Source organism: Balaenoptera acutorostrata, chromosome 15, assembly GCF_949987535.1.
Source record: "Balaenoptera acutorostrata chromosome 15, mBalAcu1.1, whole genome shotgun sequence".
Lineage (NCBI taxonomy): Eukaryota > Metazoa > Chordata > Mammalia > Artiodactyla > Balaenopteridae > Balaenoptera > Balaenoptera acutorostrata.
The window spans coordinates 68,250,621-68,265,730 of NC_080078.1; the positions used below are offsets into that span (position 1 = coordinate 68,250,621).

Genomic DNA, 15,110 nt, shown 5'->3' on the forward strand with positions numbered 1-15,110 from the left:
TAAAGGATGAGGAGGAGCTAGTCACATCAAGAGTGGAAGAGTGTTCCTAGAACTGCAAACAGTAACGAGGAAGACCCAGAGGAGGGAGAGCTTGCAGTGCTTAGAAAACTAAAGCAGGGCAGTGTGAAGCATGACAGAGGAGGGGTAAGATGGGGCTGGACCTCGAAGACGACATCAAGACTTTTTAATTTTGTACTAAATGCGGTGGGGAGCCATGGAAATGTCCAGGCACGTGCTATGATACAATTCATGTTTTCAAAAGGCCACTCTGGCTGCTGAGTGGAGAAGGGACTTGAAGTGGGAGTGAGAAGAAGTGAGGAGGCCCTTGAGGGAGCCACGGCACACGTCCACATGGGAGGCGGGGAGTTACGCGGCTACGTGGTTGTGGCCGAGGCAGAGAAGTGAAGGGTTTGAGATCTGTTTTGGAGACGAAATGGCTTAAATTGCTGAAGGACTCGCTCCTGGGGAGATGAAGAGAGGTATCAAAAAGAGCTGCTTGGGTTCAGGCTTAGCAACTGAATAGATGCAGGTGCAGCTTAATGAGATAGGAACAAAGGAGGAGGAGGAAACCGGGAGGGTGGGTGAGATCAAGTTCTGTACCTCTAAATGGAGAGGTCAAGTAGGCAGCTGGGACACAGGTCAATCTCAGAAGAAAGGTCTGGGGTAGACTAGATGTAAATTGGGGTTTTTACCTTCCCTGAGAATGTGTTTCCTGATCTCTCATGTCTCAAAGCTCACTGAAGACAGACAAACTGCTCAGTGTCACAGGCAGTGGTCACCATGATAACCAAGTGCAGGCTTCCCTCCTGCACAGATGGGCCAGCCTTCCCAGAGCAGGGGAAGGTACACGTCTGAGTCAGGAAGACAGAGTGAGGTCTGCAGTAAACCCTTATTTGATGACTACTGTGTGCTGGTCACATGGAGACTGGAACAGACACAAAGAACAAAACAGGCCCTGCCCTTGAGGGCTGAACAGTGAGGCAGGGGAATAAGAGAAACCTCAGGAGAGCAGAGTAGTACGGTGGAAATGGCTTTGGTATCGCTGACTGGCTTTGGATTTGAGTTCTGTCACTAACTGGGTAAGTTACATCATACTTTAGTGAATCATTCCCCTTCTGCCTGGAATGTTCTTCCCCTTCCGTTTGCCCCTGCAGGGCTGGCTCCTTCTCAGCCTTTAAGTCTTGACTTAAACATTATCACCCGACAACTGGTCTAAATCAGAATGTAGCTCCCTCTTATTCAACAGGGTTTGGTAGAGTAGGTTCCCAAAATGTGTTTACTACATGGGTGAATTTTCTATCATAGAACCTTCTTATTACCTTCATAACATTTCCTCCACGTATATGTATTTGTGTATCACCCCTTTCCCCTCGAGAGACAGGAAGTTCCATGAAGACAGGGATCATGTCTGCTTCGTTTCCTTCTATATACCCTCTGCCTGCCCTATAGCAGACCTCAATAAGCATTTAGTGAATAAGCGAATAAGTGAATGAGTGTATATGCCATGCCTGATGCTAACTGTTTTATATTTATAGTCAATGACCCAGTGAGGTAGGTACCATCATTTTCATTTTACAGATAAAGAAGCTGATGCTCAAAAAGGTGAACTGACGTACTCCAGGTGGCATGGCTAGCGAGGGGCAGAGCCAGGCCTGGAACTCGGGTGTGCAGTGCTGATGCTCTCAATAGCTACAGTGTACATACGCTGCTACAAAGCCTCCAGAAGAGGGAAGACACTTTACTAATGTATCAGCCAGACACCACCAACAAAAGGCTCCTGAAGAGTGCCTCCTGAGTGGAAAAACCGACAATGCTAAGAAGTATCTCTGGGAAGACTAAACAAATTCCACAAAACCCAGATGCTGAGTGAGGTAATCTGTGGGTCAGGGTTTCCCAGCCCAGCACCCATGACCAGGGCAAAGTGCTCTCATCACTATCAGTAATGCACGGAGGCGGCTGTTTCTCACTCCTGTTTGGGGGTAGGGAGGAATGGGTCAGGCTGTGCTTTCCTTTGGGTGTAAGCTCTGCCCCCAGGTGATTCTGAAAGCTGTGTCCCCCATGCCCACCCCGCCCCACTGTCCTGTTATCGGAGTCACTACTGTATAGTTTAAGTCTTTGCTGATGGGGAGGCTGCTTGGGAAACTGCTAGCAAACAAGGATGTAAGATTAAGAAAAGTGTTGGTGCCAGGCCTAGGATGAAAATGGAAACAGAAACAGAGACAAGGGATAGCGTCAGGCTTGGACGAATGACCACTTCAAAATATTAAAACCTATGTCCCACATTAAGTCAGCTCAGAAAGTGATATCCTTTCCAAATCATATAACTTTTTCCCCCTTGGAGATGCAATAACGTTCCAAAACTTTGTGGTTTGTAATTCTACCAAGGGGACTCAGATCCCTTTTGGCCTCTGGGCTGATACAGAAAGACGTAAGACTGGCATCCCACAGATAAATTCCTCCTGATGCCTCCTCTCGGCCACTGCACATGCACTGGGAGATGAGGTGGGGGGGCTCCTTGCTCATCCACGTAGTCACTGCCAACAGACCAAACCTCAGTCCCGCAGCTCTGTGAATGCAGGGAAAGGGCCGCACACTGACCTTCAAGCGGATTTTCAGACTTTTGTCTGACATCAAGTGGATGCAGCGCTCCATCACGTCCGTGGCTATTTGGATCTGCACTGGCAGTGGTGGCGGCACACCGGGATCAGTGTCGTTCTCATCCACTTCGGGAGGGTCTGACTGCTCCTCTGGAAAAAGAGCGTAACTGGGGGCAGTGTTTTACGAGAGATGCCCCACCCCAACTTGATCTCCCACCTTCAGATCAGGAGTAAGACTTACAAGGGAAAATGTCTAGGAACTGATCCCAAGGAAACCATGTACAATTTGGGTCAAGCTATGAGTCAAGATATTCACCAAAGCATTACCTGTAACAGCTAAAAACTGGGGGAAAACCTTCCATGTCCACTCAAGGGGGTACGGTTATATAAACCCTGGTATATCCATACAACGAATGGCACATTATGAGGGCCTGAAAATTTGCGTTTACCAAGGGCTTTAATGACAAGGGAAAATGCTTATGAAATAACATTGTGTTAAAAAGAGAAAGGCAGGATACGAAATTGCATACACAGTGTGAGCACTATTATATAAAGTTTTATACAAAGACAGGAGGAAGTTCAAAATATTAACAGAGACGGGGTCATGAGTTAATGGATGATTTTTATTTTTTCCCTATATCTTTAGTCTTTTCTAAGTTGCCATTAATAAATATTTAAAATAAAAACATAAGAGGGCAAGGTTCTAATTTGGAGCTCCAAGGCTGGCAGTTTCCTGGCTGGCCTCTGGCCCTTTACTCTCTTTCCTTTCCTTTTGGTTTATCTTTTGACTAAAGGGGGTACATGTCTGTCTTCTCTACCAGCCTGTAAGATCTTCTGAGGGCCAAGATGAAGCCTTACACATCTTGGTATGAGGGACAACACCAGGGCAGCCTGGTGCAATATACAGGGATGGGGTTTGGTCAGAGGACCAAAGTCTTGCCTCCACATCTATTAGCAACTCCTCTCATCCCACATCACCTCATTTGAAAAAAAGGGATAAAGCATGTATACCTCATCTGCTTGTTGAGAGAGTTAAATGAGATGAATGTTACCAGCTATTATCATTTTTTTCATTGCCTGGAGTGCTGCATTGCATGAGATAGGTGTAAGTTTGTAAATTAAAACAACAAAAAGACTTGAGAGTTGCATGAAACCCTGGCCAAAATTCCTCCCCTGAAGGTTTTCCTCTATCTGCTTATAGCCTCCAGTCTCCCCACACCCTCAATACCAGCTGTGCTCATTTACACTGAGCTAAGCATTGCTCCCCTAACTTTCTGCCATTTCAGTTTCCTCTGCTGGTAAAACAGAACCTTACAGTAGAGTCCACACCTGTCTAACAGACGCTGAAAAGATAAATGAAAATGCGTTTGTAGAATGCTTGGATTTCTTGGAGGAAGGGACCTCAGATATACAAGGTGCTCTTACTGTGGTTAAAACAAAAAACCCATGTCAAACCAACATCAATCCAAACATTCCTTATAATGCCAAGTGTGTGGTGTGTACTTGATGAATGATAATTATAAGAATGATAAGGCTGTGCTTTTCTTTCTAGAGGAGGATTTGTTGTTTGAAATTCACCTACTGCGAAATGTTATCTGAGGGATGTGGATTTTTGCTATTGGAAGAAAGATTTGATTCATTCAGTCTGCTCCTAGCGAACATCAACTAGAACCAGAAGATCCTAATCGTGAAAGAATGGATTCAGTGACAATGCTAGAATTTCAAACAAGAATGGCAAATCTGGATTACGAGGGATCAAGATGCCTCTTCTTCACGGTTTCTAGGCTTGAGCAAGGGCTGCAGTTTACGAGAAGGATTGGGTTGGCTCAAGAAACAAAACTGCGAGGAAAAAGCCTGATAGATTTCTGATTAGAGAATTCTGTTCTTGGGGAGAATAACAACTCAACCCTGCATAAATCATTATTTGGGCCTTGTGATGCTTCCCTGCTATTTAGAAGGAATTTGTTGCAGTTAGTTGCATTGAACTACTATTTCCTGTTATCCTGGAGGTACTGGCTTCAGTTCACCAGAGTCTCAGAGTAGAGTGCCAAAAAAAAAAGAAAAAAAAGAAAGAAATCTGCTCTATTCCAACCTAACAAACTAATTTGGGACTCAGTTTGATTTAGGATAGTTCTGAGACCACCAAGCTCATTATGACTTGGCATTTTATATTTGCAGAGGCGATTCTAATAATTTATTAATCCTTCCGTGACCTGAAGCTCCAGATTGAGCTTGTGAATAAAACAATAGGCCAGAGCTTCAACTAGCCTGAACTCCCTTCTCCTTTATCATATAAATTGGTAAGAAAAACAGTGGAATCTACTCCTACCAATAAATAAAATAAATGGACAAAGCATATGAAAAGATAATGGGCATAAGAAAAAATTGTTAGGAAAGATGCATATAGAAAGATGTTCAACCTTTCTAGCAATCAAAGAAATGCAAAGTAAAATAACGAGAACCATTTTAATTTAGCAAGAAGTAAAACTGGTAATAGTCAATGTTGGCAAGCTTGTGGTGAAACCAGTATTAATCCTGAACTGCAGAAGAGAAGGTGTAAATTGCCACAACCTTTCTGAAAGACAATTTGGCAAGCATAACATGATGTTCCTATCCTTGACCTAGAAATCCCACTTCTGAGATTTATACAGAAATATGCAAAAAGAAGGAAAAGGTCACGTGCATAGAATCATGCACTGCAGCACTGTTTATTAGAGTGAAAAGCTAGAAGCAACCTAAACTTCCCAAGGGGAATGTATACTTAGTGGCAGCTATTAAAACATTAATTATGAAAACCCCATAGCAACATGAAGAGTTCCTTATTATATAACTAAATGCAAAAAGGGTATAATGCATTTAAACTGTGGCTGCAACCAAACAAAAACAGGTTTGCAATAGAAAAGGATGGAAAAAGACTACAAAGTGAGAATGCTTACGTTAGCATGGTGGGGTTATTTGACCTTTCTTATTCCCAAACTTTCTATCATGATGTTTCATTGTTTTTATAATAATCTGCTTCCAAAAGTAAAAAACAGCTGAGGCCAAAATAAATAATAATTACCTTCTTCATTATCAAAATCCGAGACATTTCCATCTGCTACATCCTTTTCCTTGAGGTAGTTCAGCACAAACTGTTCAATGTCTTCGGCTGTTGTGGTATTCTCAAGTCCTTTTTCAAGACTTGCTGGTCTTTGGCTCATATGACTTCCCTCTTCCCCTACACTTTGCTCTTGGAGTTGCCCGAGATGACCTGTGTCTGGGAACCACTGGGCTATAAATAAAGTGTTATAATGATCACCTTGGTCACTGACAACAGGCATTAGTACTTTCTAAGTAGAATAAGCTCTCTGCCATGGCCTGCATGGTGCCCACAGGATCCAGTCCCTACCTGTCTCTCCAACCTCCTCTGCTAACCACTCCCGGCTGCCTGTTCACCGACCATCTTCTGGTTCCTCCAACGCGCCAGGTATCCTCCTGCCTTAGAACCTTTGCACATGCTGTTCTTACTATCTGGAATACTTTAACCTCCTATGTAACATCTGGTTAATTCCAAATCATTTTTCATGTTTCAATACAAATATACGTTGCCTAGTAAAGCCATCCCTTGACACCCCCACCCCCACCCCGCCAATCTAACTTAGGTCTTTTATACAGCACCATGTTCTTTTCTTTCAACTCATCAGTAATTTGTAATTACTGTATTTACTTTGTATGTATTGTTTAGTGTCTGAATCTCCCATTAGACACTGTGTTCCATTGATCACCACTGGAAAGCCAATATGCCCAGCATGGAGTGGGTGCTCAAAATATATGCTGAATGAATAAATATGCTAGACTGGAGGAAAGCTACCAGTGACAAAATTCTGAGTGCAGGATACACTGCTCATTAGCGGAAGAGAGGCTCTGCAGAGCCTTGAGAACGGACACAGTCTCACATAGGTATTTGATATAAAATGCTTCAGAAGGCTGGCATTTTCTCTCCAAAGCTTTTCCTTTTTTAGTGATGCTCCAATACTTCTGACGTGTCACTGCAGAATAAGCCTTAAACATTACAGAACCAGTGGTTTTCAAACTGTGTCTTGAGGAGCCCTAGGGCTCTGCAGAAATGTCTCAGGGTCACAACAGGGAGGGCACACAGAGACAGCAGTTTAAAGGGTGGGAACAGGGTTTCTATGCCTTCTTTCACCAGCCCTGCTCTAATTTGAACTCTTTTTGTATACTGGGGTCCCCCAGAGCTTCATTTCAAAAAAGGCTCTTAATACTTAAAGAATCAATCAACAAGAAAACCCTATGGCCTGAATTTTTGCCCTCCTTTTGCAGACAGCAGGGGAGAAATTTCTGATGACCTTTAGCACCTGCTAATCTCTTTTCTATCAAGGAGCATCTGCACAGAGCCACAGCAACAGCAGATGGGCTACGCCAGGGCCAGGCAACTGGGAGCAGCAGAGAGCAAATGCTGGACGTGAGAGCCTTTGGTCCAGTACCTGGAGGTTCCTACATGAAGGGATTGATTATGCCATTTCTTCAGTGCTCAGACATAAATCTGTCCTTAATGTACTCTGAGGGACTGCATTCCCAATGGGTTAAAGCCAGGGCCCAGCATTTACACTGCTAAAAGTAGATATGCTGCAAAGATTATTTTCTAGATTTAAGGCTAGTGCCAGACATTAAGAAGTCTTTGCTCACAAACGGCTTTTAAACATATGAAAAGCAGCTCAACCTCACTCTTAATGCAAATTAAACTATAATAAGGTGCACTTTTTCTCCTACTGGATTAGCAAAGATCAAAAAGCTAGGTAATATACAGCGTGGGTGAGGGGGTGGCAAAATTGGCACTCTCTTACATTGCTGATGGGAGTTTAAATTGGTGCAACCTCCTTACGGAGCAATTTGAAACTCTTTCTCTATCACAGATTTAAATGTAATACCCTCTAAGCCAGCAACTGTCTTAGGAATATACTCTACTGGTATACTCAGACATGTCCAAAATGACCTACAGAGAGTACACTGCAGCATTTTGGGGGTGGAGGGGGCAAAAGACTGGAAACAACCAAAATGTCCACCAAGAAAGGACTGCTTAAATTATGGTACAGCCACACAATAGAACATTATGTGGCCAGCAAAACACGGCCTTGTATGTGTGGATGTGGCACAATCTCCGAGTGCTGAGGTATGTGGTATGGATGCTTTCTCATTTTCAAAGCTACCCAATTTTTTTGTTGTTATGAATAATCAGTGAATCAGTAGTTGGTGCTAAGCAGTAATTTAACTGATGGTTCTTGCCTTCACTGCGGAACCTAATGCTTTTTTAGTCAATGCCTGTGAAACACTGTGTATGTGGTAACTCAATTTCCTAAAAGACATACTGGGTTCTTTTAAAACCTTTTGGAAGTTCTCTGAGACCACACTTCCACTCCCATCTTAAAAGAGTGACCATCAGTTAGACAATTCGAATGACAAGAGGAAACGCCAGCAGACAGTGCTACTTTGATTTGTGTGGGACTGATCCACTCTCCACAGTACTGCTTACCATTCAAAATGCAAGTGTAGTCTGGGTTATTTCAAAACTTTCAGAAAAGCTATCCCCACTTTTGCTGCTTTTCCTAGGATGCTCTCAAGTTAAGCTTAACCATCCTCATTTTCCTCTCTGTAATTTAGAGAAAAGGTGCTACACAGGATTCCTCTTTAGAGATGACCAAAGACACTGGCAATCCAAGGCAATTCAATTTTCATGGCCCAAATGGAGATATCTCCTGAAAGGATATATTTAATAGGCCTTTTGTTAATATATTTTTTAAAACTCAAACTGACATGTAGTAGAGTTCCTCAAAACACTAAGGGTGGAAGCCTGGGGTATATTTGGGCCATGGAAGCCACTCGTAGTCTAAAACCTATAAGCAGTAAGCCAGTCTTAGGAGTGTTTCCATGTTCTCCTTGGTCACCATTGCCATCCCAGTGACTAGTCCAGCACACAGGCTTCCGAGTGGTTGCAAAATACAACCCCCACTCCTTCCCTTGGTCTACAAGGCCCCGTGGGATTCATCCTCATCCATCCTTCCAATTTCATCTTGTGTCACTGTCTCCACAGTGATCTCTTCTCCATTCTCCAAAGATCCCAAGCCCTTTCTTCCCTCCAGGCCTTTGCACCTGCTGTTCCCTTTGCCTGAATGTTCTTAAAAACCATAAAAAGGATGTGACAGCTCCATATGTACTGATGGGCCCTTCTCAGCCTTCAGGTCTCAGCTCTAATGCCGTTTCCTCAGGGAGCAAGTGCCATGATCAAGTCCCCTGACCACTCTGCTACTGTCCTGTTATTCTCTTGCAGTAGCAGGAAAGCTCCTTGAGTTTATCCATCTTGTTCACTGCTGAATCCTGATTACTTAGCAGTGTCTAACATATGGCAGGTAATCTTTACTGAATGAATGAATAAAAGAACATGTACACCGCATGTGAACGTTCATGAATGAATGAATGAACACTGGAAGTGGTATCAGCTACAGGGCAGAGGACCGTCCCTGTTCAGTCACCTTCCTTGAGAAACTTTCTTACATGGTCTTAGCTTTTTCAGCTGACAAAATGAGGTCAGCGACCTTTCCACCTACTTTGGTGGCTATCAGAAGTACTGAAATAAATACTGGAGGTATGCTCTTTGGATAAAAGGAACTCATGTATATAGCTCATATATATATATATATATATATATATATATATATTTCTTTTTTTTTTTTTTTCATTCGAAGATTGACTATCCAGTGGAGGGATTCACTTTCTTATAGTCCAAAACTTTGCCATTTTAATGGTGGGTAACACCTCCAACAGACACCCAACAGGGTGAAAGGGAAGTAGAGAAATTCAAACCACCTCACACAATTAAAAGGTTAAAAGAAAGTTTCTAGACCTGCTCTGTCCAACATGGCAGTCACTAGCTAGCTACATGTGGCTATTTAAATAAAAATAAAAAATTCAATTCCTCAGCTGCACTAGCCACATGTAGTTATTGTATTGGACAGAACAGATAGAGAACAGTTCCATCATCACAGAAAGTTCTATTGGACAGTACTGTTCTAGATTATCTGTGGACTGAATAATTGATGTTAGTCCTGTTCTCCATTAGCATAGATACTGCTAACTCTAAATATTGTCAGAAGCAGTCTGGTATATTGAAAAAGAACAAAATTGTCATAAATCCTGACTTTCCTCCTTATTAATTGTGTAACCTTGGCTAAGTAAGAGCTCACTGAGCCTTAGTTTTCCTTACCTGCAAAATAAAAATAATGTTTACATTTAGTCTGCAGGGTTTATGTCCCTGGGACAGAGCAGGGGTTCAATAGATGGTAGAGATTATTAAAAGTATAAAAACATAAGCAATGGAACTCTACCGTAACATGTGGGACCAGACAGACACCTATTCAAATAACGTCCTCCACAGCATAACCCCAAACAAAGAAAAAAACAGTTAGGTGAACAAGGATACTAGTCCTTCCCTCCAATCAGCATTTAAAAAGGGCTCTCAATGTACCTAATGCTGCCAGCAGGGCATGCAGTACACTGACAAAGGAAGTTGTTCTCTTATCATAAAATTGGTCCAGGGTAGTCAAGACGTCTTGAACCACATCTGCCACCAAAGGGAGCAGGCTAGCATCTGAGTTCTGTAGCATGACTTCCAAGACCTTCGGGGTATGCGGGTGGAGAGACAGATGACGCAGATTTAAAGAGATCCCATTTACCAAATAGTCTGAATTCTGATTGATCAGCTGCTGCAGGGAGTCGTAGCCACAAGCCTGGCAAATGTCCATCATGGCACTGATGGCCGCCTGACTGATAAGCAGGGTTTGGTCTCCAGCTTTCTCCAGGACTGGATAGAGGGCTGACATCAAGAGCAAACGGAAGTCTTTCCCTAGTGCGTGTGCAAAGTGGCCAGTCCCTTCCAACTGGATGCATATTTGCCAGATGTTGCTGTTCATGGAGCAGATCGTGGGACTTGGCTTTGAGAAGGTGGGAGGAGAGGTAGCCTGGCAGATGTGTGCACCAGATGCGAGGGCCTGAAGGCCTGACCGCATCATCGTCAGCTCCTCTCCCACTTCTTCAGCTTCCAGGCAAGTGACCAAATACCAGTTTTCTTGGCTTGTGTATTCTTCAAGTATTGATGTCACGATCTCCCTCAGTTCCTCTGAGTTTGTTTTAATGTGTTTTTCATGAAGATTCTCTACCCCTAACCCAGCAGCCCCTACAACCAGTTCATTAAGGATCATGGCGGCCTGCTTCCGGTAAACCACAGACTCGTGGTACAGTTCCATAAAGTGATCCACGAGCAAGTAGAGGTTCCCATAGAAACCAAGAAGCTGACAAACCTGCCTCAAGAGCAGGAAAACCCTCTCGTCAGTGAAGAAGCGGAAATATCTCCTCTGCATTTGAGCCCATGGCCGCGAGGCTGAAGTCTCTGGAGAAGTGCTCAGATGCTCAGAGTTCCAATGCCGCTCTTCAACGATTTTGATGTCGGTCACGTCTAATTCTAGAACTTGGATAAGCGCTTTGGAAAGGCGCTGGAGATGGGCCACAGAGTTGAGGACAAAGTTCACTTTGGGGCCCAAGAGTTTCAGGTACCCGAGTAACAAGGAGAGAGTAGAGAATCTGCCCTGATCGTCTTGGGAGTTCATCAGGCGGGGAAGGGATGTGGCAAGGGAGTGCAGGTTTTCTGACAAGATGTCAGCAAAGGCTCTGCTGCCCACCACTACTTTCTCATCTGCAAAACGTCTCAGAATTTTATTGCATTGGGCTTGGACGTCAGGACTCTCATCATTTACCAGACTCACCAGAGCCTTCAGAAGGGGACCAGCTGATTCGACCAGTGACTGACTGCACTTCAAGAGAAGGGCCTCGACAAAGTCTATCAGTTCCAGCCTCACCTTCCAGTGTGGGTAAACTGAAACGCACTCAATTATCTTTTTAATAAGGACAGTCAACCTGTCGCCGGTATTTTTTACCCAATTGGCTTCCCTGTGAACCAACAGCTCCGCTACTCTGTGCTCCACGGCAGGCTTTGCTCGGACCTCTGAGACTCTTCTGAGCTGTTCATCAGCCATAATGAAGCTCACTGTCTTGTAAAAGACCTTTAGGGAAGACACGACAATGCTGTGCCCTTGTTTGAAGTCTCCTGTGATGACCCTGGTCAGTGTAGTTGAGAGGCCAGGTAAAAAAGAAGCAAACAAATCCCCCAGCTGCTTTTGCTCAAGTTCATCCAAGGACCTTGGATGGTCTTGACACTCACATTGAAAGAGTAGAACCTGTAAACATTTTAAGGCAGCCATTTTAATTTGTTTTGATTTCTCCTGTTCTGCTAGGCCTAACAGTAAAGATACAGCAAATCCTAAACGAGGCAGAATGGAGGGCTCATAAATAGTCAGAATGATGTCCCCATAAGCCGAGTGCATTAATGCACTGAGGCCCTGGATCACAGCCAGTTTCAACTCCTCTGACACAGCGGCAGGTTTCTGGGAGTTGGGTGAATACAGGCACGCAGAGAGTTCCGAAAAGAGTTCCTGGAGAAGTTCTTGTTCCTTCACACACGTTGAAGAGAGGACGAGGGTGATGCATTCCACCACACTCTGGATCAAGTGCTCTCTTTTGGGGCCCGGGGTCTTCAGGGTAAATCGCAAAGGGAAGAGGATGTACTGCTGAAGTTCCTGAAGGGCAGAGTCACTCACGACTTGTAACTGTGCCTGCAGACGCTCCACATTCTCCACTGTCTGGGTCTTTGTGAGCTGAACACAGATGGGCCGCAAGACGCCAAAGGCCTCCTCTGGAGTATCAAAAACCGCCATTGTGCAACAGGCTTCCTCTCTCTGAGGAAACACCCTGCAGGCTGGAGGGAGAAGACTTTTCAGTAAAGAAGGCCAAGCTCAAAGCAAATACAAAGTGAACTTGCACTCATTCATTCAACAGACATTCAGTGGGGGCTTATGTACCAGTCACTCCACGTGGTGCTAGGGGAGCGATGGAATGGAAAAGAGCCGATTCCTAGTCTTAGGGAGCTCCCAGTCCAGGGAGGGAAGCAGATGTACAGTTACAACACAGTCTCTTAAGAATTAGGCTAGGCCTGTGCTTATGGTCCTACATGAGTGTAGAAGACATATGCGTCATAACACTCAGAAAACCAGGGTGGGTTTCACAGGAGGAAGATGCTTGAGCCAAGACTCAAGGGAGGAGTGAATTGGAACCTGTGGGTTATTCTAAGGAGTATGGATTTTAACCTGTGGTAGTGATGGAGAGCCACTGAAGGTTTTGTCTTTTTTAACTTGAGGTATAATATACATAGAGCGAAAGGCACTAGTCTTAACATAACAGCTCAGTGAATTTTAATGTACGCAGAGACCCATAGAACCACTACCCAAAATAAGATATATAATATTTCCAGCACCCTGGAAGGCTCCCTCATGCCCCTTTGCAATCAATTCCTATTTCCCCTGCCCAGAGGTAACCATTACTCTGACTTTTATCAGCCTGGACTAATTTTGCCTGTTCTTGTCATGGAGAGATTTCAAGCAGAGGGTGATAGGAACAACTTTATGCATTGGAAAGACCCCCTGGCAGCCAGCAATACAGGAGAAGACTCAGAGCTGGGTGAGACTGAAAGCAAAACAAAATGAAAGGGAGTGGGCAGAGAAATGGGAAAACCAGGAGCGCACACTACCACAGAGACCACGGGAGAAGAGAGATTTGAGCAGGATGGAGAGGTGGATGGCAGGCAGGCAGTGAAAGGAGACAGGTTTATAGGTAAGTGAAGGAGCTGAGCGACTTTACACACGGGCTATCAGCCCATGACTTTGCATTTCCCCTCACAGAGAAGAGGCTCTTTTCTCTGTGAGGGGAAATGCAAAGTCATGGACTGATAGCGAATAAGAGGTGGGTAAACAGAGGGCTTGAGGAGAGAAATAAAATTCTCAAATATTCCTTTGGGGAAGCAGAGCATGCTGGGAAGACACAAAAGTGTGGCCCAAGGGTACTGAGGACTGAGTTGAAGCTGGAGACCATTAAACGTGCACAACTGTAAAATGCTGGCACTGGATGGAGGCTTAGAGATCACCTAGTCTGGTGGTGTCTCCCTCTCTCTCTCTCTCTTTCTCTCTCTCTGTCTCAGCTCTATTTGCTGGGGGCTTCTGAACAGATGATGACAAGAAAGTGTCCGCTGCTTCTCGCTGTCCCCAGTAGTGCTGGCAGGCAAGTGGTGCCTGGTGGGTGTGGGCAAGACCTGCTCAGCCCAGAGAGAGAGCTGGTGCTGGATCTCCTCCGTGGGTCAGGAGAGGGCTCCAGGGCAACAATCACGCTCTCAGACCCTGGACAGAGTCTGGTCCACAGAACTCCATGAGAGGAAGGGCAATGCTGGTTTGTGAGGGTCCTTGGGGGGATATCTCCTGGTCTCTGTGACCCTCAAGAAGCCAGGGAAGGGAAGAAGCTCAAATCTTCCCTATTCCAGACTAGCAAAATGCCAGGTGTGGAGGCCAGAAAGCTGGGCCAGGGACTACTGACACCCTATCAGCACCAGCTCACACACTGATGACCCAGAGGCTACTACTGTGCCACCCCTTGCCCGAGGTCCTAGTAGTTAGAACAGAAGCAAAGGAAGTAACCCCTTAATGGGACCCAACAGTCAGGAGCAGGAAATGCAAATAGAGCACCCTTGAGGGGGTGAACCTTAGTTTAACAGAAATGCTAAAGGAGACAGACAAGAATATGAAAAATAATAAGACCAATAAGGAAATTCAATTACAAGACAGAAGATATTTCTTAGAATTTAAAAACATGTCTTTCCACACTAAAAAAGCTCAACTGATTTAAAAAAAAAAAAAAAGGCGGTTAATTGCTGAGATCCAGTTAGTGGCTGGGAAGATCAAGTAGAGCTATCTTAAAACTCTGAGCAAAAATACAAAGAGATGGAAAATGTGAGACTTGGAGGACAGATCTGGGAGAACCCACGTATAAATAGCTGAGAATTCTGGAAGGAAAAAAAGGAACAGATGGAGGAGCTAAAACAAATAGATAACTGAAACATTTCCCTGAGCTGCAAAAGGATTTATCTGGAGACTGAAAAGACTGAAGGATACACACCTAGTCAAACTGTGGTAAAATTCCTGTACACTAAAAGATAAAGGGAAAAAAAAAATCACATATGCCTTCAGGAAGAAACAACAAATAACTTATAAAGGAAAAAGACTGGCTTTGGACTTCTCATTTTCAATAGAAGACAGTGGAAGAGCATCTACTGACTGCAAATAAAGGATTGTGGCCCCCAAACCCTACTTACAGCAAAGATATTCAGCTGTCAGGGTGAAAGAGCCGTATGCAAGGATTCAGAGACGGTAGCACCACATGCCCTACCAGAGGACTCCATTCAAACAAGAAGTGACTCGAAACACACCTAAAACGGGAAGATGAATGAAGAAGGAAACATTGCTGAGTAACTTTTTTTTTTCTTTTAGCATGGAAAACTTTCTTCAAATAAAACGTTTAAGTGGA

The 15,110-nt window shown here is 44.2% G+C and overlaps 1 protein-coding gene across 3 annotated transcripts in view; it reads right to left on the reverse strand.

Moving 5' to 3' along the window:
* Positions 1-15,110, reverse strand: part of TTI1 (TELO2 interacting protein 1) — a 43,470-nt gene that overhangs the window by 16,428 nt on the left and 11,932 nt on the right. For 2 of the 3 annotated variants that reach the window (XM_007193142.2, XM_057528568.1), the window contains 4 exons: positions 14,899-15,012; positions 10,117-12,459; positions 5,659-5,868; positions 2,599-2,747 (listed from right to left, as the gene is read on the reverse strand). In XM_007193142.2, the coding sequence (XP_007193204.2) occupies positions 2,599-2,747; positions 5,659-5,868; positions 10,117-12,418 (2,661 nt within the window). In that variant the 5' untranslated portion in view covers positions 12,419-12,459; positions 14,899-15,012. The remainder of the gene's footprint in view (positions 1-2,598; positions 2,748-5,658; positions 5,869-10,116; positions 12,460-14,898; positions 15,013-15,110) is intronic. The other variant, XM_007193143.3, reaches the window with a different exon arrangement.